Source organism: Plecotus auritus (assembly GCF_963455305.1).
Source record: "Plecotus auritus genome assembly, chromosome: 5".
Taxonomy (NCBI): domain Eukaryota; kingdom Metazoa; phylum Chordata; class Mammalia; order Chiroptera; family Vespertilionidae; genus Plecotus; species Plecotus auritus.
In genome coordinates, this window is record NC_137776.1 from 10851152 (window position 1) to 10876465 (window position 25314).

The 25314-nt window shown below is 41.2% G+C and overlaps 1 protein-coding gene across 8 annotated transcripts in view; it reads left to right on the forward strand.

Annotated features, from left to right (window-relative positions):
* The first annotated feature begins 7105 nt into the window (after nt 1-7105).
* The window catches only part of CDK15 (cyclin dependent kinase 15), a 78439-nt gene continuing 60230 nt past the window's right edge, over nt 7106-25314 (forward strand). For 2 of the 8 annotated variants that reach the window (XM_080670628.1, XM_080670629.1), the window contains exons 1-6: nt 7241-7504; nt 8245-8350; nt 8548-8704; nt 14241-14320; nt 23910-24004; nt 25130-25192. In XM_080670628.1, the coding sequence (XP_080526754.1) occupies nt 7382-7504; nt 8245-8350; nt 8548-8704; nt 14241-14320; nt 23910-24004; nt 25130-25192 (624 nt within the window). In that variant the 5' untranslated portion in view covers nt 7241-7381. Of the gene's footprint in view, nt 7603-8244; nt 8395-8547; nt 8705-14240; nt 14321-23909; nt 24005-25129; nt 25193-25314 lie in introns of all 8 variants that reach the window. The other 6 variants (XM_080670630.1, XM_080670631.1, XM_080670635.1 and 3 more) reach the window with 6 other exon arrangements.

The following is a 25314-nucleotide window of genomic DNA, read 5'->3' on the forward strand; positions in this document are numbered from 1 at the left end:
GGCATGTTCCTGGGTTGCAGGTTCAATCCTACTTTCGGGAGGCAACTGATTGATATGTCTCTCTCACATCGATGTTTCTCTCTCCCCTTCCCCGTCCCCCACTCTCTTCCACTCTCTCTAGAGATAGATAGAAAGAGTATCCTCAGGTGAGGATTAACAACATCAACTGAGGTGCATTGTGGTGGGAGGAGAGATTTGGGGTTTGGAGGAGTCTTCTCGTAAGGAAAAAGAAGGTTGGAGGGAAGAAAAGTGGATTTGTTCAGTTCTCCATCCTGGCCACCGAGTGGTGCTGTTGGCACAAGGCTGGCTGCTTTCTGGAATTGGGATAGAAGGCGCCAGGCATCCTGGGATGGAGATGGGGAGAGGGAGTCACAGAGGGTCCTCCATACAGTTTGTATCAGAAATTTACAAGTTAGGTTTTTGTAAGTTGTGTTTGTTTGTATTTCTGTACCCACAATATATGTATATTTTAAAGTACAGTAACAAACAGTACCGAAGCTCTACTGCGCCCAGTACTGTGGAATGTGCTACTCTTCAGCATGAAGGGAGGGTGGGTTTCCACGCTGCCGCTTGACCAGACAGAGCAAGAAACTTCAGGGCAATGTTAAAGAAAGTTCTGGAAGCATTTAATGTATTTCATAGAAATGCACAATGACAAATTGTACACAGGTGTCATTATTCTTTAGTCAGAGCACTTCCACAGTGAACTGACTGTCCCGAGCGTACATTGACTGGGGGGCTGTAGGAAGAGAGGCGTGGAGTGAAAACTGCAGATGGAGGGCATGCACCTCAGCTTTGCTGTCACGGATGTGTGTTTCCTGTCGAAAGGAAGTTCTTCCATGGGGTTCTGGATCCCATTCTGAGAACCAAGGAACAGAAACCCTGGGTGCTGAGTTGATGGACCCACTATGTATCAGGGAGAAGGGTACTCACTGTGTGGTGAAGAGCATAGATCCTAAAATCAATACCAGTGGGTTTAAATTCTGACACTTGCACTCTAAGAAACTTTGGACAATCCCCAGTTTTCTCATCTAAAATTGGGGTGGTAACCCTAACTGGTTTGGCTCAGTGGATAGAGTGTCTGCCTGTGGATTGAGGGGTCCCAGGGTTGATTCCGGTCAAGGGCATGTACCTTGGTTGCGGGCACATCCCCAGTGGGGGGTGTGTAGGAGGCAGCTGATGGATGTTTCTCTCTCATCGATGTTTCTAACTCTCTATCCCTCTCCCTTCCTCTCTGCAAAAAAATCAATAAAAATATTAAAAAAATAAAAAATTAAATAAAATAGGGGTGGTAAATATCTATATCACAGAATTTAAATGAGATGATGTAGATGAAGTGCTTGCTTAGAACAGATCAAATAAAATGGTAGCCATATGAGGTGGAACTCCCTACTAAAGGAAGGGGGGCCAAGAACAGGCGTGGAAACTCTCTGGTGTGACTTATTATCTCCCAGTTCTTAATTTGTCTCAAGAAGGAAAGTGAAGTAGGTTTAAAGTATGGACTTTGAAGCTGCTCTGCCTTGGCTCAAATCCTGGTTTCACCACTTCTTTCTTGTGTGGCCCTAGGCAAATTATTTAATACGTCTGACGGCGGAATTGTTATGAGTAAATTACAAGTAAACCATGTGTTTGCCTTATTATTAGTCACTTTTCCCCCTACCCATAGCCAGGAGACTTTGACTAAATATGTAGCGAGTTGCCTCACAGTGGGACCTGACTATCCTATATTTACAAATCTATTCTTTATTAAAAAAAAGAACATTAAATCACTCTTTTAAAAACCATGCTAGTATGCTGAAAGTGGAAGATTAAATATAAAATTGGTGTCCTCTATTTCCGTGGGCCACAAATCCTCAGTTCAAGTCATTTCTGGAATTTTCCCTCAATGCCTTGACTCCAAAAATGAAGACAAGCAATCACACAAATGCAAATAACAACAGAAAACATCTGGTCTGCAGAAGCACAGTTTTATTTTATCCTGGAAACAGGGAGTCTCCCACTTTCCCTGCATCTACAGATTCCTGAAGATTCCTATGTAGTTTTAGACAAAGGGTCCTTTTTAGGCCTAGTGCTCAGTCTAATTGCGTTGTTTCACAAGCTAAACCATTGTGTCACAGGAACACCTTGCAATTAGATTTCTGTACCTGCCTGTGAAATGTCTCTTTTAACCTGTCATTACTTCCCAGTAGTTTCAGAGGGTGGACCTACACATATGGAATCGCTCAGCACGCTTGAGCGTTCCATCTGTAGCTCACAGTTTTGATCCACAACAGGTTTAACTACTCTTTCCAAGCGAAGGCCAGGATGTGGGGAGAGCCGAAAGGGAGATGGAATCTAGTGTTACAGCCAGGAGCACGGAACTTAAGGCTAGAAAACTGGAACTGGGGCATTTGGCATTTCTGAGCAGAGATTTCCAAGGGCTGTAGGAATTTTCTTAAATCAGTAAGAACTTGTGAAATTTGGAAACATGGCCATCTTGCTCCACATCTTTTTTTTTTTTTCATTAACTCTTTAGTTTTGAACCCTAGTCTTTCTCGAAGGCAGTGGAAATAGAAGGTAGCACTGGAACTTATACCACCAACCTCCTCGTGAAAACTGAGTACAAATAGCACACTGACATGCGGTAACAATTGGATGTAAAGAAGGACCACAGATGCATGTAGTTACAAAGGAGACCCAGACACCACGTGCTTGCAGTTCTGCTACGGTCAGCAGACAGCACTCTCCGCTTGTAAACGTTTCGAAGGAAACAAGAGTGGAAAGTACTCCAGGAAGAAGAGAGACGTAATAGATTTAAGAATCATACTCTGTAGCTGTTATTTGGACCAAAGATTATGTCACATGAGTTTTGATTAATGAACAGAGTCACTTAACTATTACTGGTTCACCTTAAATAGAATCACTAACTTCAATCTAGTCCTAATGAGAAATGAGACCAAACAGAGATTTTTTTGCTTTTTGTGCAAATTCAATGATCAGTGTCTCCTCATTAAATGAAATTTGGAAAATCCAGTAGTTTTTACAGGTATTTTTTACTGTTTGCTGGATTAGTAACCTCGGGAAAGTTACATAAATTCTCTGTGACTCAGGAGCCTCATGATGAAGCGGGGATGATAATGTTGCCTACTCACTGTCATGGAGCCGGAGGGTCAGCAGGACTCTGACGCAGAGCAAGCTGTTACTGTGATTACTACTACTACTGCTGCTGCTGCTGCGGAGATGGGCCGAGCCTCTCCCAACAGATGGGAATGTTCTTCGGTTAGTGTTTTGTTTTTTTAAAAATCTCTCCTCGATAAGTTTGAAGTTTCTCTTCAGAGCTCTGCTCTGCACCTGCTCTGGTAGAGACCAGCCAATGGGGGAACCTGGAAAGCAAAGAGCTCCCTCTGCGCCTGCGTGGAGAGCCCCGCCCTGTATCAGCCTGGCCCCAGCGGCAGTTTGGAGAGCCCTGCTGTTGTTAGTCTATGGTCCCCTGGTGCATCACGCTCACTCCCTTTCTTCTTTCTCTCCACCTTTTGGATTTGTTTTGCCTCCTCTCCTGATTTCTACCTAGAGGGGGGCAAGACTCCCTTTGGTGGTCAAACTACTATTGTACTTTTATCTGAAGATACACACACACACACACACACACACACACAAACACACAAACACACACACACACACACACATTAGAAGTAGACAGAAATGAATATAAAGAGATAAATAAATAATCAAAATGTATGGATTTCATGGAAATGTGTTCTTTTTTTTGTTTTTTTTTAAAAATATATTTTTATTGATTTTTTACAGAGAGGAAGGGAGAGGGATAGAAAGTCAGAAACATCGATGAGAGAGAAACATCGATCAGCTGCCTCCTGCACACTCCCTACTGGGGATGTGTCTGCAACCAAGGTACATGCCCTTGACCGGAATCGAACCTGGGACCCTTCAGTCCGTAGGCCGACGCTCTATCCACTGAGCCAAACCGGTTAGGGCGGAAATGTGTTTTTAAGAATATTGTTTTTGCCCAGCCAGTGTGGCTCAGCGGTTGAGTGTTGACCCAGGAACCAAGAGGTCAAGATTTGATTCCTGGTCAGGTCACATGCCCTGGGTTTTGGACTCAGTCCCTGGTGAAGGGGTGTGCAGGAGGCAGCCAATCAATGATGTTTCTGTCTATCCCTCTCCCTTCTTCTCTCTCTAAAAATTAATAAAAACATATTTAAAAAAATAATATTTTTCTACTTTCTTATTTAGAAAACTCTTAAATACACAAAAGTGAACCTCCATTAAACCACCATCTAGCTTAAACATTCATCAACATTTTTACCAATTTCGTTATTTTTATTCCCAGTATTATTTTTCTGGAACAAGGAAATTATATCATTCTGCCTATAAATATTTATTATGCATTTTAACTGTAGGATTGTCTTAAAACATAATTACCATGCAAAATTAAAAATAATTCTTAAGATCATCTAATACCATATTTAATTTTTTTTTTAAATATATTTTATTGATATTTCACAGAGAGGAAGGGAGAGGGATAGAGAGCTAGAAACATCGATGAGAGAGAAACATCGATCAGCTGCCTCCTGCACACCTCCCCACTGAGGATGTGCCTGCAACCAAGGTACATGCCCTTGACCGGAATCGAACCCGGGACCTTTCAGTCCGCAGGCCGACGCTCTATCCACTGAGCCAAACCGGTTTCGGCCATATTTAATTTTTAATATTTGTCTCAGAAATGCCATTTTACAGGGCATGGTTACCAGGGACTGGGGCATGGGGGAAATGGGGAAATATTGGTCAAAGATATGTATATATAAATTCAGATTTGCAGGACGAATCAATTCTGGAGATAATCAGCAGGGTGACTATAGTTAGCAATACTGTATTGCATACTTGAAATTTGCTAAAATAACTGCTCCTAATTGTTCTCACAAACAAAAAATTAACTATGTGCAGGGACAGATATGTTAATTAGCTTGATTGTGATAAACATTTCACAATGAACATATATATCAAAACATAATCTTGTATACCTTAAATATATACAATTTTATTTATCCATGATGCCTCAATAAAGCTGATTGGGGAGAGAGATGTTTTACAGTTGATTTGTTCTAATCAGGATTCAAACAAGGTCTACATATTGCATCTGTTGAAGCTCTTAAGATTTCTGAATTATCTTCTTTTTTTAATGTCATTGATTTGTTAGATAAATCAGGTTATTCATCTCTTCTGATATCGCTGTTTGCTTTCTTGTAGTATTATTTAACTTCTCTGTCCTCTGTATTTCTTGTAATTTGGTATGAGATCTAGACACTTGATTAGATTCAGATTAAATTATTTTTCTTTAGTCAAAACTACATCAGCCCTGGTGGGTGGCTCAGGTGGGAGCACCACCCTGTGCACCAAAAGGTTGTAGGTTCGATTCCCAGCCCTGGCACAGGCTATGGGTTTCATCCCCAGGCAGGGCACTCACACACTTACAGGAGGCAACCAATCAATGTTTCTCTCTCACATTGATGCCTCTCTCTCCCCCTTCCTTTCTCAATAAAAACATATCCTGCCCAGCTGGCATGACTCAGTGGTTGAGCACCAACCTATCAACCAGGAGGTCACAGTTTGATTCCAGGTCATGGCACATGCCTGGGTTTCGGGTTCTATCCCCAGTGTGGGGTGTGCAGGAGACAGCCAATCAATGATTCTCTCTCATCATTGACGTTTCTGCATCTTTCTCTCCCTCTTCTTCCTCTCTGAAATCAATAAAAATATACTTTTTTTAAAAAAAGAAGTCACTTAATTGACCTTAGACAAAGCATGAATTATTTTTGAAAAATCTGAAGGGTCCTTTACAATTTCTCTCAGTAGCCCATTTTAGTATCAAAACAGAGCATTTTAAACCTTTAAAAAATCAGGCTATGCCATTTCAGCAACTTGTGACTTAGGTGAATTTCCCCCTAGGCTAATTCATATACTAACCATTTAAAAATTAGAAAAGTTATGATCATTAGAGGGTGATAATGAAAAACTGTCTCAAACCTTGTCTGGGATATAACTTTTGTATGATAACATTGACAATCTCCTTTTAGGAAGAAATCACCATTTCTGACAAAATATAATCTAATTGTGATAAATTCTAAAGGAATTATGAAATATTCTGAGAAATTAGCTTTTCTCACTGTGTTGTCAATCAAAAGTTATAAATAATCTTTAACCAAATACTATTTTATCTTTTTTGTATTAATCTAAGTAGTCACCTAAAAAACAAAACAAAACAAAAAACTACATGTCTCTAATTTGACTGACTCTTTGAATTGGCCTGTTCTAGGTATTTTCTCTTGTGGCAATATTAAAATATTAAAATAAAACTTTAATACATTATCATAATTAAATTACCTGAAAGGTTTTTTAAACCATTGTGAGGCTCGTATGCCAAGTATACATAAATATTGTTGTGATAACAGACAAGCCTCATTATTTTCCTATAATGATGATGATTGTGTGTGTGTCCTACATTCTGTCACTCAGGTTAGTACATTATAGTGGCAATAATCAACCTTAGGAGTCTATGAAAGTAAAAATTTCTGTTCAAAGACTACAAGCTAGCTTAAGCTAGATCCTTGATGTGGCATTCTATTAATATAGTAAACATTAATTACATTGATGTGAAAGGAAGGCAGCGGGGGGGGGGGAGAGAGGGAAGGACAGAGGAAAAGAAGGAGATATTTTATGCAAACTCCTCTCTCTCTCTGCCAGTGGGCAGCGGTATCTATATTGGTGTCTGTGTCATAAGAACAACACAGGGGACTCACTAGATAGTTTTTGAATGAATGAATGAATGAATGAATGAATGACTACCCCTCTGGGAGTACTAGGTACACTACTGCTTGAAGGTGAAGAGATGGAGTAAGAATCTTCAGCTTTTTTCCTGTTTTATGATTCTGTGGCTTCTTTGACTTTTAAGAACTGGTTAGGTTGCAAATGCATTTTAAAGTCTGAAAAGCAAAATGCTCTCAGAGAAAAGGCAGGGAGAAAACACATCTCAACGTGTCCACCTCAATAATTCATATCATTATTATTTACATGGATAAGCACCGTCGATGCATGCAGACTCTGTGTACCCGCAGAGCTAACGTGGGGCTGGAGTCTGAACGTAACCGTGCCCGTTCCACTGCACCCAATAGCAGCCGACCTGCTTCCAGGGGTGCACACCGGAGAGCAGGCAGCGGCGGTTCCAATGGATGCTTTCTCCCGCTGAAGTCATGAGGCCGCCCCAGCACAGCCCTCATGTGAGTCATATGAAAGCTCCAGCGCGGTTGACCTCTGGCAAAAAGGCAGTGACCGAGGACAGGAGAGGCCGAGGCTCAGGAGCGTGCTTTCTCCTTGAGCCTGGAAGACCATGGGTCAGGAGCTGTGCGCCAAGACTCTCCGGCCCGGCTGCAGCTGCCATCGCTGCTGGGAGGGAGGCGATGCACGCAGCTGTCAGAGGAGAGCGCCCGCGAGGACCGAGGCTGCCATCCAGGTACTTGTCTCCCAGCAGCAGCATCTTCCTCTGCTGATAAACAGGAGAGCAGAGGCTGACTCCCTTCTCCGCGGCAGGCAGGGTCTGGTTGTTCTGCGGTAGGTCTCAACCAATAAAAAGACATTTCTATTAAAGTCACAGGGAATTTATGGCCATTGTTATCAAATTCGGAGATTGGCTTGTAAACCAAAAGGGAAAAATAACCCTAGGCTTTGGGCTGCCTGGAACTCTGTGGACTTGAGGTGGAGAAAGGAGTTGTTATTCTCTTGAAACCTCTCCAGTACTAAAGTGCAGGGCCGCCCCGTAAAAAGCAAGCTGCAGTATTGCTATGCTGTGGATTTAAACGTTCGGTAATCAGCTTGTGGTGATTGGCAATGCATACTAGAAAATTACCCCCCTACAGAGATAAATGAAGGGGACATGGGGGGAAAAAAGTGTGAGTTAAACAGAGATAAATTCCATCAAAGAAATTCAGGTTAGCCTAAGTTTTCAAGGACATATTTTTAGGTGAAGAAAGAATGTAGTGTTTCAACAATGGATATCATTAAATTTTTTTTGTGTCTGTGTTTTTGTAAGTGATCTGACCTTCAGGAAAAGTGCCTTAATGAGGGTACAGAAGCTTAGAAAATATTTGAAAAGTGAAAAATCAGGCAAAAAAGAAAACGAAAGAATTGTTTATGTCAGCCACTAGGTCTCGACTTTGCCTACATTTTATTCCTGCACTTCCCCTTTTCCTCTAGCTAACGGACCTAAAAGAAGCATCATGTTCCATGACTTCATTTCACCCCAGGGGACGTCAGGCTGCCCATGCCCGGAAGTTCAAGAGTAAAAGGCCACGGAGTAACAGTGAGTCTTTTCAGGAAGAGGATCTGAGGCAGGGCTTTCAGTGGGTGAGTGAGCAGCTGATGCTGATCAAGAGGATTTCATGTGTGCTTGTCCAGGGAGGCTGGCCCCCCTTCCAGGGCAATTACTGAGCTGACCTTCCAAGTACATTCTAGCAAATTCCTCTGGGGAAAAAAGTCAACACTAAAAAAAAAAAAAAGTGCTCTTTCTTTTTTTCTTTCTTTCCCACCTCTCACCCCTACCTGTTCCCTTTAAGCCGACGAAGAGCCTCCTCCCTTTTGGGGCAGCCTCATCCTACTTGAACTTGGAGAAGCTGGGTGAAGGTTCCTATGCTACGGTTTACAAGGGGATTAGCAGGTGAGTGACTCATAGCTGGAGAGACTTTAGAGATAAGGACCCCTCCCCCTGGTTTGACATTGTAAAGCCAGGTGACCCGTAGCAGAAGTTCAGGATCCGTGCAAGACACCATGGCCAACAGGGAGAGACATGATGACTTAAACAACCTTGCAAGAAAAGCAAATTTCTCCTGCCCCACTTAAAATCAGCCCACTATAATGTTTATCAGCGTTTCTTCTCTTGTGTTCAATTCAAAGTAGACTTCCTCTACTACTGACCCAAAGAAGTTCAGTTGGTAAGATGTCTCTGAAGTGCTTTTCATAGCCCCCCTAAAATACAGTGGAAGTTTGCAATGGCAACCTTGCATTTGCTCCTTCATTCTTCCACTTTGCCCTCAGAGAAGAAATTGAAGTTTGTTTCTACAAAGCATGGTACATGCAAAAAGTGATTAATCCTGTATTTTCTACACTCGTAAAATAAACAAAATGGCTGAAGAATAAAAATACTGATAATCTAGATGCCAAGTGCCCATTTGGCTAACAATAAACTTTGTCAAACATATATGAAACATCTGTGAACTCCACTGCTTTTTAGTAAAAAAAAGTTGGAGTGTGCCTCGCCAGCACAGCCAAGGGTTCAGCGAGCCTGAGGGAGGGCCGGCGAAGGATGAAGAAAAGACAGACAAAGAGAATAAGCTGGGTCTGGATCTTCTGTGGGTGACTGAGTCCACAGAGCAGATCCAGACTGCAAGCTGATGCTTTATTTTATAGTCAGAGGTAAACAAGGTAATTTACAATGTTCTTGTAAGTTTCACTTGTTTTGGCAGCACTTGCTGCACCTCCCACAGCCCATTAGCTACCCAGGAAAGATCTAGGGAGCAGTCACAAGATCAAGCTTAATTATGCTAAGAGGGCTGTGCTCTCTAAGCTGGGACTTATTTGCAGCTTTGCGTGCAGGTCAGTCTGAGGCTTAACCCTATAACCTCTCCCTACATTGGAGGTCTGATTTCTTTATGTCACTTTGATGTTGAAAAATAAAATGGCTCAACTGAGGTATGTGCCCTTGACTGGAATCGAAATGGGACCCTTCAGTCTGAAGGCCAACTCTCTATCTACTGAGCCAAACTGGCAAGGGAGATGTCCAATATTTTAAGAGACAGAAAGCAAGTTAAAGAACAATATGTGCTCTATGATCTCATTTAGAAAAAAAAAGCACTCACATGTACGTATTATACATGTATAAATTTGTATGTGCATAGTGGAGTCTGGAAAAATACACAAGATAGTCTTAAAAGTAGATACTTCTAGTGGTTGATACTGGGATGGGGAAGAAAGATCACTAAAACTTTTCGCTTTATTCCTCAGCACAAAGGCATTCATTATATTTGTAATTTAAGAGCAAATTTTAAAATATCATAGAGATAGATGCCAAAAAGGCATGTGATAAAAATTCAACATCAACTACTAGTTTTTAAAACTCTGAGCAAAAAAGGAATGGGATGATACTTCCTCACTATCTTATCTAATAAAGAGGGAATAAACAAATTGACCGCCACACCCTCACAAAGATGGCGGCACCTACAGCCAATAAGGAGGGAATATGCTAATTGACTGCCACGCCCTCAAAGATGGCGGCACCCACAGCCACAAGATGGCAGTGCACAGTCCCCTCAGCCCTGCCTGGGCACCTGCCTCCAGAATCCTCCAGTCCTCTGAGCCCCCCAGGTACCCAGGGCTGCCCAAGGCTCAGGTAACCAGGGCCGGCTGAGGCTTGTGCTGCCAGCAGTGGCAGCAGCAGAGGTGTGATGGGGGCATCGCCTTCCCCTGATCTCCAGGTTGCCTCCTGCCCCTGAGGGCTCCCGGACTGTGAGAGGGGGCAGGCCAGGCTGAAGGACCACCCCCTCCAGTGCATGAATTTTCATGCACCGGGCCTCTAGTGTTATAGAATATTTCACATCAACAGACCACACACTTTTTGTTGTTGCTGTTACTAATTACTAGAGAGCAGCACCATCAAGTTAGAGATAGGCAAGAATGCCCGTTATCTTTTATAGTTAAAGATTACCGTTAATATTCTAGCCAATGCAATGAGGAAAAGAAGAGTGAATATCACTTTTTTGGGTTATAGAATTGTCTACCTAAAAACCCAAGAAACTATCAAAATCAGTATGATAAACAGTAAGATCAGTTACAAAGTAAAAATATCCTTATCAAAAGTTGTCTTTATGTATTAGCAATAACCATTTAAGAGAAAATATAGTGGGATAAATTACTCTCACAGTAGCAGTAACAAAAATCATTAGCTTCAACAAGTAGGCAGGGTTATATAAAGATTTATTAAGGGACATTAAACACTTGAAGAGCCGTAAGGACATTCATATTTTTCCCATACAGGCACTCATTCAGTCTACTAATATTTTTTAAGCACCCACTGTGTGCCAGGCACTACTGTAGCCAAAAAGGATTCCTCTAAGAAGGAGACAACCCTCCCCCCCACCGCTCGTATGGATTATACTTTCTAGTGGGGGGTGAGATAGGCAATTATTAAACTTAGTAAAATACTGAGTTTGTCAGAGAGTGAAAAGTGCTTTGAAAAAGGATAAAACAGGGAAGAGGGGTAAGAGGCAGATTACTATTTTAAATAGAGTGATAGGAGGGGGCCACACTGAGAAGGGAACACTTGAACAGACTCTGACGCAGGGAGGTGTGAGCTGTGCACATGGGTAGTGGAAGAGCTTCAGGCAGAAGGAACAGCAAGTGAGAAATCCCTGAGGCAGGAGCAGGCCTGGTGCTGGGAGGGGAGAGTGGAAGCAGATGAAGGCAGAGAGAAGACGCAGTTGCAGTAGGACAGGTGTATAGGGTCTTGTAGATCATCCAAGGGACTGTTGTAAGGATATTTGGATTAGAACATCTAATAGTGCAAAGATGTTAATAATTCTCTAACTTAGAGTCTTACTGCATTGTAAGTGTGTTCAAAAGCTACAATAATTAAAATAGTGTAGCACAAGTATAAGAAAAGACAGATCAAAGAAGTATGAGTTTTAAAAGTCCAGAATAGTCACAAATCCAAGTATTAGTAAGATCTCATATATAACCATGGTGGCACTTCAAATCAGCAAGGAAAAGAAGATGGGCCAATAAATGGAGCTGGAACAATTGTTAGCAACTTAGAAATATAAATTCCCAGTGGGTTAAAGAGTTAAATAAAATAAAAGAAATCCAGGAACTAGAAGATTAGATAAGAGAATTCTGTGTGTACATAACACTTAAGTCAGAACCCATAAGGGAAGATTGGAAGCGTCCATGGTGCCCCATCTGTCCAAGTATGTTCTACAAAGCCCCAATTTTGAGACACCTTAATAGAGGTTTTATTGAAAGAGTTACTGTGGTAAAATTGACACTGGGAACCCTGGAACAAACTAAAATGAGACCTTCATTGTAGGTGCTCTCCACATCTTTAAAATGTTTATGTATATCAGTACTATCTAAGAAAGGCTGAGAAAAATTTGAAGTATAAAGGATTTTCTAAACATATTTGACCAAAAAACTTTTTTGGAGGGGTGGTGAGAATTTCACAGAGCTATGCTCTGAATAAAACATTTTGTAGTGCCCCATGCCAGAGCAAACTGTGACCTTGAACCACAGCCTGACCTCTGCCAATAGGCCCAGGCACTGAAGCAGGTTACATGGTTTGGGGGTGGGGGAGCATTTTAGAAAATGTTGAACATCATGAAGTTTTTAAAGTTCAACCTTTCAAAGACATGATAAGGCAAACAAAAGAAATTGTTGAAGAGTATATGCAAAATAGTTTAGTAAAAAGGTGGGCAAATAAGGCAAATCATAAAAGAACAGAAAAGACCAATACATATATGAAAATTCAGTTCCACAAGTAAAGAAATAGAAATTAAAATGTGATAATCCTTTTTATCTATAAACTAGAGGCCCAGTGCATGAAATTCATGCACGGGTAGGGTCCTTAGCAGCTGCTGGCTACTTACCAGGGCCTTCCTTCATTCCGTGCTGCCCCCTGGTGGTCAGCGCATATCATAGCAATCGATTGAACTCCCAGTCAATTGAATTCCCCAGGGGACTTTTATATATTAGGCTTTTATATATATAGATAGGCCAAAAAGATTAAGATAAAAGCATGCTCTAAAAAACAAACCCCACAAATGTGTAGCTATCCCACCCTCAAGGAGGTGGAGCACAACTCCTCACTCCTTAAGTGTGAGCTATTCATAAGGACATTCTTCCCTAAGTATAGTTTTGGGGGTTGGGGTGGGGGGTAACTACAGGGAAGAAATCTGACAAACATTACCTCAGGCAGGTGATTAAGGCCAACATCAAAAAACCATAATTATGATGATATGTGCCCTTACTATGGTGTGATGAAAACGGTACTCTACCTCCTCAAAACCCCTAACCCCAGTGTTATAATCATAAGAAAACCTCCAATAGAGAGGTACCCTACAAAATTCTTGACTAAGGTGCCAAGGTGCTCAGAAACAAGGAAAGTCTGGAAAATCGTCACAGCCAAGAGGAGCCTAAAGAGACATGACAACTACATGTAATCTGGTATTCTGGATGGGATCCTGGAACAGAAAAAGGACATTAGGCAAGAACTAAAGGAATCCTGGTAATCATATTGCAATATATAAGTGTATCAAATCAATACATTGTACACCTTTAACTTGCACAACATATGCCAATTATATCTCAATTTAGAAGAAGACTAAGATAAAAACTTGATTGATTTCATAAATTTACACATCTACTGATATCTACTTCAGAAGAAATAAAAAGAAATAATAGTTACTGTAAGAAAACATTTTGAAATAAAATGGAAAAGTCATAAATGCTATAAAAAGAAAAGGTAATATATACCAGCAAATGAATGTTTAAGACTTAAAGATCATCTGTACTCTATCACTTTTGTGCACATGTGCATTTTGTCTTCCATGTGCACACAGTTTACAGCTGACCCTCAAACAACATGGGTCCACGTACACAAAGATTTTTTTCAACAAATACCATAAATGTATTTTCTCCTCCTTAGGATTTTCTTAGTAACATTTGCTTTTCTCTAGCTTACTTTATTGTAAGAATGCAATATACAATACATAAAACATACAAAATATGTGTTAATTGATTGTTTATGTACAAGCAAGGAGATTGTTAGGAGGTTAGTACAATAATTCAGAGGAAAAATAAGGATGGCTGAAATAAGTTCACAAAGGGTGGTAAGGATGGCTGAGATAAGTGCACACAGGAAAATAAAAGGAACAATATACATCAAAATATTATGAGGAAGGATCTGATTGGGGGTGGGGGCATTCTCTGATTTCTGTATTCTCCAAATTATTTTTAGAATGAACATGGATCACTTTGGTAAAGGGAAGAAATGTTTTGGTATACATATACATATTATATGACTTTTAAGACTTTTTATTTTAAAAATGTGTAGATTCGTATGCTAGAATATATTTGGAAGGAAAAGTTAATTATGATAAATTGTAATGAGCCATCTTAATGTGCGCCCTTTCCCCCCATTCTTCTAGAATAAACAGACAACTAGTGGCTTTAAAAGTCATCAGCATGAATGAAGAGGAAGGAGTCCCATTTACAGCCATCCGAGAAGGTAAGAAGAGTGAAATGGACCCAACCGATATGTGTTAATTCATTGATTTGGAGGTCGGAGGGAGGGTGAGAGGGAATGCATTGAGTCTATCCCTTCAGTATCTAGCTTTTGATACTTCTAGAAGTAATATTATAATTGTAATTTTGTTCTTCAGACCAGTTTTTCAAGTATATTTATACTATCATTTTGCTACTCATTTTTGAGGAAATTAAGAATCAAAAGTATTGTATTAGTTGACCAAGACTATAAACTCAATGAGTATTTATTTAGTATCTTCCTATGTGTTTGGTCCCATACTAAGAGTTTAAGGTTATCCTACATAATAAAAGGTTAATATGCAAATGACTGAATGGTGGAATGATTGGTCACTATGATGCTTGCTGACCACCAGGGGGCAGACACTCAATGCAGGAGCTGCCCCCTGGTGGTCAGTGTGCTCCCACAGGGGGAGTGACGCTCAGCCAGAAGCCGGGCTCATGGCTGGCGAGCACAGCGGCAGTGGTGGGAGCCTCTCCCGCCTCCGTGGCAATGCTAAGGATGTCCGACTGATGGCTTAGGCCTGCTAAGCCATCAGTCGGACATCCCCCCAGGGCTCCCAGACTGAGAGAGGGCACAGGACAGACTGAGGGACCACCCCCCAAGTGCACGAATTTCGTGCACCGGGCCTCTAGTATCTAATAACCTCAGAAAAATCCATATAAAAGATAAAATTAATAACATAATTACATAAATTCTTAGTAAACAATTTACTTGAAAATAATAAGTGGTTTAGATAGCATTTGAAAAACTCTTTGGGAAGTTATGTATGTTTAGTGTTGTGCCTGTATTGTCTCTGAACCCTGGGGAGTATAGCGAGTGGGTGAGGATGGACTTGGGTTTGAATCTTAGATCTACCAATTACTACTGTGACTGTGGGTAGATTACTCTATTTAAGACTTGGTTTATTGAAGAAAGAGGATAATAATATTACCTATTTCTCTGAGTTGTTATGAGGATTAAATGAGAATATGCATTTAGAGCACTAATCACAGGGTCCATTTTCAGAATTCAACAAATGCTGGCCATTATCATTCCATTCTTGTTTTATTTCCCTCAGTGATGACCTGTTCACCACCAAAAAACCACTATAGTGAATATAAGTCTTTAAAATTCCATGTATTAACCTTTTACAAGAGCCATTTAAAATAAAATGAGAATGGGATTGCTGTCCATTTCATCAAAAACCCAGAGAAATGGCTCTTCCCTGGCCTCCCTTTCCCCCTGTTGAACTACTTCATTCTCCCTTCCCTTCTGTATGTGCACATCCTGTGTGCACCACCGCCGGGGATTGTGATGGATGAGAAGAAAAAGCCCGATCTTTGCTCTATATCATTTTCAGATGTAACAGAGCAGATGGTTCCAGTTACAACCAGTGTTATAATGGAGGTTAAAAAAACACACAACACAAACTGAGATGAGAACCAGTTAGCATCCGTGTGGCTAATGGAGTCAGTAGATTTTGAAAGGAGCTTGGAAGGACGGGTTATGCAAACAGGCATGGAAAAAAGCAATTCAGAAAATGAGTTTATAACCGAATTTGATGGCGCTTTCAAAGGTCTTTCAGAGCCCCTGGGAAATGTGTTCTTTTGAATTTAACTGGAAGGGCCAAATGGCTGTCAGGTTATCTGGGGATTCAGCCTGGTAGGATCAGGTGCATTCTGGACGAAAGCATGGTTTTAATATAATGGAAATTGCATTTACGAGTGCACTTATTGGTGGTCCCCATTAAAGAATGATCAGATTTAGAAAGAGATGTATGTAGGTTAAGGAGCATTTCTGCATGTAACACAAGTCCCCAGGTCACCAGCAGAGGGAGGGACTCTTGACCCAGGTTCACCCCATCCTCCATGCACTTGTCTGTTGCTTCAGACTTGCCTCACTCCAAGATTTTGCCCGCAGCCAAGTTTTTCGGGGTGATATCTGACAAGTCTTTTCGCCAGTGTTGCCACCCGATGCTTCTCAGCATGGTTCAGGAAAGCTGGGCCCGTATTGCTCTGTATGTGAAGCGTTCCTTTTATTGCATATTTACCAGGAGTTGGCTCTCCATCGCAGGTGTTTGCAATTACATGTAGGCTTCGTCTGTGGACTTTGTAGGCTTGCTTTATGGACTTACCTTACTGAATGCGTTGCTTTACAATATTAAAAACCACACAAGGATTTGCGACACATTGCAGGTCGTCAGGCATCTAATTTCCAACGATGAGTGTTTCCTTTTCCCACCCGTGTAGAAGCTGTGGGCCCTTGTTAGAGCAGCGCTCTCCCCTCAAGGAGATAGAAGGCCTCACTGGAAAACATTGGCACTGTCCCATTTTTCCTGTAAGAACTTTAAGGATGTGAGGCCAGGGAAACGGGAGGTTAAATGGGAAGGGCTGGAAGGCAAAATAGGAACAGCTGGAATTCATTAGTTAAAATCCAGGGTCACTAGCAAAAAAGGCAACTGAAAGCCACGTGCAGAAAAACTGAACGAGTAATGCAGACTTCTTTAAAAAGCCTTGAAGAAGGAATTACTTTTCCTGACCAGTTTGGCTGGACTGATGATATAGCAGCCAAAGATTTATTGAGTATGATCTTACTGTATGTATGGTCTCTATATAAGTAGAATACCTGTGGCAGTTTAATAATCTGGTCATTTGGAATGCTTATTTGATCTTAACATGTAATATGAAATTAGCAAAAGTATGAACAGCACTAAGGGAAACATATTTTAATTCCCATGCCACATAATTTTCCCATATTACCTCTTTCCATTCTCTTAACAGCCTTTGAAGATAGCTATTCTTCTTCTTCTAATGCGTAGCTGTAATTCAAACCAAATCTCTCTCATTCAAGCATTTGTACACTGTCTGTGCATTCACGCTACAACTTACTGAGCGCCTACGATGGCCAGGAATTTTGCTGGCCACTGGATGCACAGTAGTGCACAGAATAGACACAGTCTCTACCCTCATTCCTTTGCTAATTAAAAGGATTAGCTACCTTCCAGCAACTTAGAAAATCTTCCATAAGTGGCTCTAGAGTTATATTTTAAATGTTTATTTTTACAGCTAGGAGTAGGCTGATATTTGAAGTTTTTATATAAGAATATGTTCCCTGGTATTATTAAACTGTGTATCAATAGTTTGATAATGTGTATTATTTTAAATCTCTTCCCAAAAAAATTAGAACCTTTTGGTTTAAACCCAGGACTTTCAGCCTGTTAGCAGCATTTTTTTAGGAAGCAGTCATATAACTAACCTTTTTTTTTTAAATATATATTTTATTGATTTGTTACAGAGAGGAAGTGAGAGGGATAGAGAGTTAGAAACATCAATGAGAGAGAAACATCCATCAGCTGCCTCCTGCACACCTCCTACTGGGGATGTGCCCATTAGCAAGGTACATGCCCTTAACCGGAATCAAACCTGGGACCTTTCAGTCCACAGGCCGACACTATCCACTGAGCCAAACCGGTTAGGGCTAACTAACCTTTTCTGATGTCTAGGCATATGACATAATTCCCCTCCCCCCAACACACACACACACACACACACACACACACACACACACACACTGTCTTTTTTAAAAACCCTTACACCAACTCTAGTAGGTAAAGTGTGTTGTTTTTGTTGTAGAGATGAAAGAATCTGAACTTAAGAGAGGTTAGGTAAGTTGACTGAGGTCTCAGAACTAGGAATCAGAATTGTTAGGTAGTAGATAAAATTATTGTATTGTGATAAATGTAGGACTTCTTAACTCAAGCATTTCTTCTTTAGCAACAGTAAAAAGTAAAAATCTGTTTTTTATGATACATTTTGTATAAATGTTAAGCAAAATGCAGAAGAAACATTTAAAAATATATATATATCATACTTGTCAATTTTGATTCTATCATGAACTCTACAGCACCAGTAACTGCAGTGCTTAAATTAGAAACAGTTTTAGCTAAGAATCTTTTAAGATCATTCTCTAGTAAAAAAAAAATTACAAAGTAATTATTCCCAGTTCATATATGAGAAAACTGAGCCAAAACTAGACTAAGGTTCCCCTAAGGTCATACAGTAAGGTACAGAATACCAATTAGAACCGCTGATTCATTGATTACCACAAATAGATTGGGCAGGTCAGGTTGACAAGAAGTTATTCATTAAATGCAATCAAACCACATCGAGGACATAGCATACTTACATGTGCATAGTTACATTTTTTATAAAACAAAATGTTGCCAGGATGATGCTATGTGATCAAATTACAGTTCCAAATAAATCGGATAATAACTACTTATTTAGCATTTGTTTTAATATTTACCTTGATGATTTCTTTTCTTGGAATGCATAACTTGACTCACTGACTTGATCTGTGACACCTAGGCCAGAGGAAATGCAACATCAGGAAATACAAACTCTTTTTAATTCAATGCCCAGTGGGGTTGGGGAAGGAATTGGCTCCATTATTGACTCTTACATAAACTCATTTCAACTGTCAGGTCTTCATTAATTCACAAGCCTTCTGAGCATCACGTGCCCAGCCTGTGCTGCGGGCTGGAGATGCAAAGACAGGGACAGGAACAGGACATTCCTTGAGGAGCTCACAGCCTAGAAAGGGTGTTGACTACCATATATAACTGTGCGCTAGGACTTGAGAGTAAGCCTTGTCCTTCCTGGTAATCATCTTTCCTTTAGATGATAAACTAAAGCAGAATAGCCCTAGCTGGTTTGGCTCAGTGGATAGAGTGTCGGCCTGCAGACTGAAATGTCCTGGGTTCAATTCCAGTCAAGGGCACGTGCCTGAGTTGTGGGCTCAATCCCCAGTAGGGAGCCTGCAGGAGTCGATCAATGATTCTCTCTTATCATTGATGTTTCTCTCTCTCCCTCTCTCTTCCTCTCTGAGGTCAATAAAAATATGTTTTAAAAAAAATAAATAAATTAAAGCAGAACAGAATAGAGTAACCTCAAAATTTCATGACCCATTGCACCTGCAAAGCATCAATTTTCAAAAAACTTGAATGAACCACAAACCCCAATGAAATGAACAAAACCAAGAAATTAAATATTCTCATATAATTGCAAGATAAAAATAACTTTTTCCCTAAGTTATTAAATATCTTACATATATGAGAATCTAATTAAATTCCATGTAATGTTAAACCAGTTAGTCATCCTAAACACCTTTATGGACATTTAAAATAAAGAAAGAAATACTTTGCATTTTAAAAACATGCTTAATAACTTTCAGTTGTGGGTTATTTTTCTTGATCTTTGGGGTTCTGCTGTTTTTTCTCAGGTTTTCTCTTTGGCTTTTCTGGGTGTTCTCATGATCATACCAAGTGAATATGTGCAGAATTCTTACAACAATGCCTGGTATGTGGTAAATGCTCAGTGAGTGTTAGCTATCATCATCATCATCATCATCATCGTTATAAAAGTATTTTGGAAGCCCTCAAAGAAATTCCATCGTGATCCCATTTGTCTGGAGCTTTAAAGACTCCCCGATTTATCTTTGTGTCTTTTCTTTGAAGAGAAACAAAAATTAGTAGACTCAGAATATGTGAATTATAAAAACAATAATTTTACAGGAATCAGGATGCTCTGGTTTTAAGACCTCTCCCTTCTCAGTTGGCGTTGCATCCCTCGGCTGCTTAGCATGCAGAAGACACCACATCCTGCTGTGAAGTTTATGAGGCAGCCTTGAAATTAGAAGAAAGATCTTCCCTTTCTGGGTTTGAGATCCACACATCTGAGGCTGTAGGCATTTTAGATTCCTCTGGTGGATGGACCAAACAATATACCAACACCATGAGATAAATACTTTAAACATCATCTACTCTTTCATGTAAATTCCCGATTACTAGTCATTAAAAGTCACAGTTTCCCTGTAAGTATTTCAGTAGTTTTTGGGTGTTAAAAAAAAAAAAGCAGTAGTAGACACGGCCATAACACAACAGTCATAATCTAATGAGGAAGACAGCTAAAAGAAACAAGAAATGAAAGCACCACCAGCCAAAACACCCTATACCAACCAATTATAGCTACAGAAATGATATAGGCAATTAGTGACCACTGACTCAATAGTAAATATTTATTGAATGCTTATAATATAGCAGATGTTGTTCTAGAGACACAGAAGACATAGCAATAAGCAAAAGACAAAAGTGCCTGCTCTTAATGGAGTTTATATTCCTAAGGGTGGAAACAGACAATAAACAGGTATATAATATGTCCGTATAACAAATGCTACAATATGCCAGGGGTGATAAGTTCTATGAAGAAGATAAAGCAGTGCACAGGGATGGAGATCACTGGGGTGGGGGTGTCAGGGAAGCCAAGACTTTGAGCTGAGACCTGAAGAAAGTGAGGGAGGAGGCATGCAGTGAGCTGAGACAAGAAGGTTGCAGGCAGAGACAAGGGTGACTGTGAAGACCCAGGGAGGAAATGTGTTTGGAAATGTCCAAGGAATAGGTAGGAGGCCAGTATGACTAGAGCAAGGAGAGGGAGTGTGAGTTGACGAGGGCAGAAATTATCAAGACCTCTGTATGAAATAAAGATTTATAGTCACTGATATTCGCAGTGAGCCTCATCCTAAGTGAACATCAGACTTTGAGCTTTTTAGCAAATGATAGTTTGGAGCCATTATAATTAACAAAACACGCCATCATAATTTTAAAAATAAGCATCAGGAATTTTAGTAACATCATATTTAAGTGAGACTAAATTTTGTATTAAAAATAAATTTAAATATCTTTACCATATTCTTAGTAATTTCAGCTTTACCATATCCATTTAAAATTGAATTTGGGTGCGTGTTTTGTAATATGGGCGGGGGGCATAGACAGAGAAAATGAACATAATTTGCAAATAAAAATACACATAAAACACCAGCATGTTTAACTGATGGTTAGAAGTCATTGTAAGTATGGAAGGTGTTGGAAACCCTAGCAGAAACAAATATAAACAAAATTTTAAAAAATTTAAATTACAATTGGATGCAATAAATAAAATATTATATTAGTTTCAGGTATGCAACATCGTGATTAGACATTTACATAACTTATAAAATGATCACCCCAGTAAGTTCAGCCTTCATATCTGACACCATACGTAGTTAAACACGGTATTATTGACTACATTCTATTTACCGTACTTTACATTCCCATGACTGTTCCAATAACTGGCAGCTTGCACACTTTAATCCCTTCTCCTTTTCACCCAACCCCCCTCCCATCTGGCAACCATCAAAATGTTCTCTGTATCTATGAGTTGACATAAACAAAATTTTAATTTATTAATCTGCGAGTGGGGATTTAGTGGGGCTCAAGGTGGAAGGGAGGGCCAAGTACCTGTTGGCTGGGATATTAATTCTAACTTGCAACCGTGTGATGCTTGACATTTGCCAGGGATCCGCGCGTGGAATCTGATTCCACCCTCATGTCAACCCTATGAAGTCAGGTCGGGGAAGACCTTATCTCTTTTTCACAGGGAGTGAACTGAGACTTGGGCTGAGATACTGCCCCCAGCTCACTTGGATAGAAAGTGGCAGGGCCAGGATTCATATTAGGGCTTCTGGCTCCACAGTCGGCTCTCCGTTAAGACACTCAATAAATATACTTGATAAATTAAGTGCTTAGTCTTGGCTGAGCGTTGTACCGGGTGGTGTGGCGGCATCTGAAAGAGAAAGTCGCTCCGGCTCTTCGCCTACAGCCTTCAGTCTGGGACTAGGGATATTAAGCAGATACCTGTACCACTGTACATGTACAAAGCAATGGACGTGTAAGAGTGAAGTAATACCTTTAGCTCATAAGGATTCAGGGGGCAAACAGTAAAGTGATACTGTTCGTCATTAGAGCAAAGAAGGGTTAATGGACAGAGTAGGGCTCCTTGGGTGGTAAGAGGTTGGCAGCTCAAACTAAGGTGAGTAAAGAAGGAAATTTGCTGGCCCGGAGATCTGGAAACTACACTCTAGCAGCGAGCCAATGATGTCACCAGGCATCCAGGCCTATCCATCCCCAGCACTGTTTCTCCCGGTCTTAGTTTCACTCCCAGGTATGGTGAGCCGGCCAGAGCAGCTCCTGGTTAAGTCCCGGCAGGCTCAGCTTTCTCAGTGGAGAAGAGAGCACTTCAATCCTGAGGACACTGGCAAAGGGGGCTCTCCCACCCGTGGGCTTTGTGCCTGTCTCTGAGCCAATCGCTGTGGCCACGGGGTGCTGTGCTCTGATGGGACGGGCCTGGGTCACCAGCCCAGTCTTGGGTAGGGATGGGTCAGCCCCACCAGAATAGCAGGAGCTGAGCAGGGAAGGGGTTGCTTCCCCAGAGGAAGATGGAGGGGCCCCCACTGGAAGGGGGAATGGCTGCCAGGAGGCAAGACAACAGAGTTTCATTACAATGGGAAAAGATCACTGAAGGAAGCAATGTTGTTCCAAAATGCGAAGGGAGCATTTGAGCTTGTTTTCAGTCTTACCGAATTCCGGAAGAAAGCTGGTGCCGGGATTCATGATATACGGGCATCCCCTGCAGAACGTGGCTTTGAGTTTTTATTTGCGTTTTACTTTTTCTTTCCCTTTAAGGCTGAAGGACACTGTTTCTTCATATGGGGACACTCAGTTGAGGCTCATCCCCTTTTTGTGCCTTTTCTGCTCTCTTCCCTTCTGTTTCATCTCTGAAACCCCCAAAGACACAGCTTTTTAACCCCCCTGCCAGGGGAAGGGGGCTGGGAGCGGGTTGGGAGAGGTTAATAGGGGGGGAATGGAGGACCTATACAATACTTTCAACAATAAAGATTTAAATAAATAAATAAATACCCCCCCAGCCAGGCACTTGCTGGCCTTTTGTGGTGACTTCTCCATTAAGGCTGCCCTTACTGACCAAAGAACAACCTGTTATTGAAGCTGCAGGAGATAGACCTTCCCCGCGCGCGCCCCCCCCCCACCCCCCCCACCCCGCCACTCACTCCTCTGGGCTCCCAAGTTTGGCTCTGTCCCCTTTTCAAGTTTGCATTTTCTCCTTCCACAGAGTTTGCACTTCTCCCCTTAAGAAGTCCCCTCCACTGTGTATTCTGGTTTAACCATTTTTCATCCCATGCTCTTATCCCTGCCTTCTCCCAGTCCCACCCACCAGCCCTGCTGAGCCCCGGTGGGACGTTGAATTTTAGAAAATGGTCACGTGTTGCAAAGTCCTGCTCTAGAAGGCAGGCCACTCCATTTCCTGCTCCCCCAATGGCCTTATCTCTCAGGCGTCCTCTCCTGTGACTCTGAAGCGGAGATGATAAGATCCCCCGAGGAAAGCATTTGCAAAGTGCTCTGAGTGCTTTGATGAAATTGATTGGGTAAATGGAAACATATTTCTTTTCAAACTGCTCTAGCCTATTAAAAAAGTAAGGTATGCAAGTGCAATGACTCACCATTTAACAAATAATGAAGGTACTTTGTCATTTTAAATATTATTTCACAAGAGATATTTCCAGCAATAAAAAACCAGAACTGCTTGCTTTGAAATGTTTAAAAAATAAATACTGCTTGATATCTTTAAAGCAGTGCTTTCGAGATTGTTCATTGAATTAACATTTTGTTGAATTTTTCTAGCTTCTCTTTTGAAGGGTCTGAAACATGCCAATATTGTGCTCCTGCATGACATAATCCACACCAAAGAGACACTGACATTCGTTTTCGAATACATGGTGAGTTGCCCCAGCATTTTACAAAGCATGAGGGAAAAGCCTGGTGCTTGTATAATGAATCTGTTAATATTTCATGGTGTGATAAAATTTTCATTACAATGTGGAAAGTGTCATGGAAATTTTTCATTATTACGATTAACAGAGCCTATTGTTCTTATGCTCATTCTTGAATCTTGCTTCTTTGCCCAATATATTTGCTGTCTCTTTCCCCTCACCAGCAGTAATTAATAAGAATTTTAAGTTTGCCTCCTAAACAAAACGTTTACACTTTCAAAAATCTATTTTTAACCACCATCTGAGCAGAGCCCAACATTTTTCATTGATAATGAAGATATAAACCACAATTTAAAACATTGTATACTAGAGGCCTGGTGCACGAATTTATGCACCAGTGGGGTTCCTCAGCCAGCCTGCAGGATCAGGCAGAAACCGTCTCTCTGACATCCCCCAAGGGGTCCCAGATTATGAGAGGGCTCAGGCCAGGCTGAGGGACCCCACTGGTGCACCCTCAGGGCTGGGGAGAGACACGGGAGGTTGGCCAGCCGCGAGGGACTGTGGGAATGCACCAGGGCGTGTCTGGCCCCTCTCACTCAGTCCTGATTGGCCGCACCCCAGCAGTAAGCTAACCTACAGGTCAGAGCATCTGCCCTCTGGTGGTCAGTGCACGTCATAGTGAGTGGTTGAGAGGCCTTAGCATATCATTAGCATATTACGCTTTGATTGGTTGAACAGACAACCAGATGACCAACATTTAGCACATTAGGCTTTTATTACATAGGATAAGTTTACTAAAGAATAACTCACTGTAGTATTTCTGAGAGGGAAAACTATTCAAATATTAGCAGAAAGAAATCATAAGGTATGTGTACTTGACTTGCCTCCGAGAAGAGTGGAAACTCCCTGTGTCATCGTGTTCAGTGACAGTCCTTTAAACAGAGCATCTTCTTGTGCTGGGGAAACAGGTTTGACCTTAGTAATGGGGCCTCAGAAAACCTGGCTGTGTACCTTCTGCACCTTATTCTCAAAAATCTGAACTTTGTTCGACCTCTGACAGTCAAATGTATGGTCTGCTGTAGGGCACTGTGCAAGCACCACTAACAACAGTCTCTCCACCGTTTCCTGTAGCACACGGACCTGGCCCAGTACATGTCTCAGCACCCGGGAGGGCTGCACCCTCACAACGTCAGGGTGAGTGCTTTGAGGGGCAGGCCTCTCTGGCTCGCCCACCACAGGAAAATTTTGAAACAGGCTGACAGTGCAAAGCAAAGTCCCAGGACACAAAATAAGAAGATGGCCATCATTGATATTCT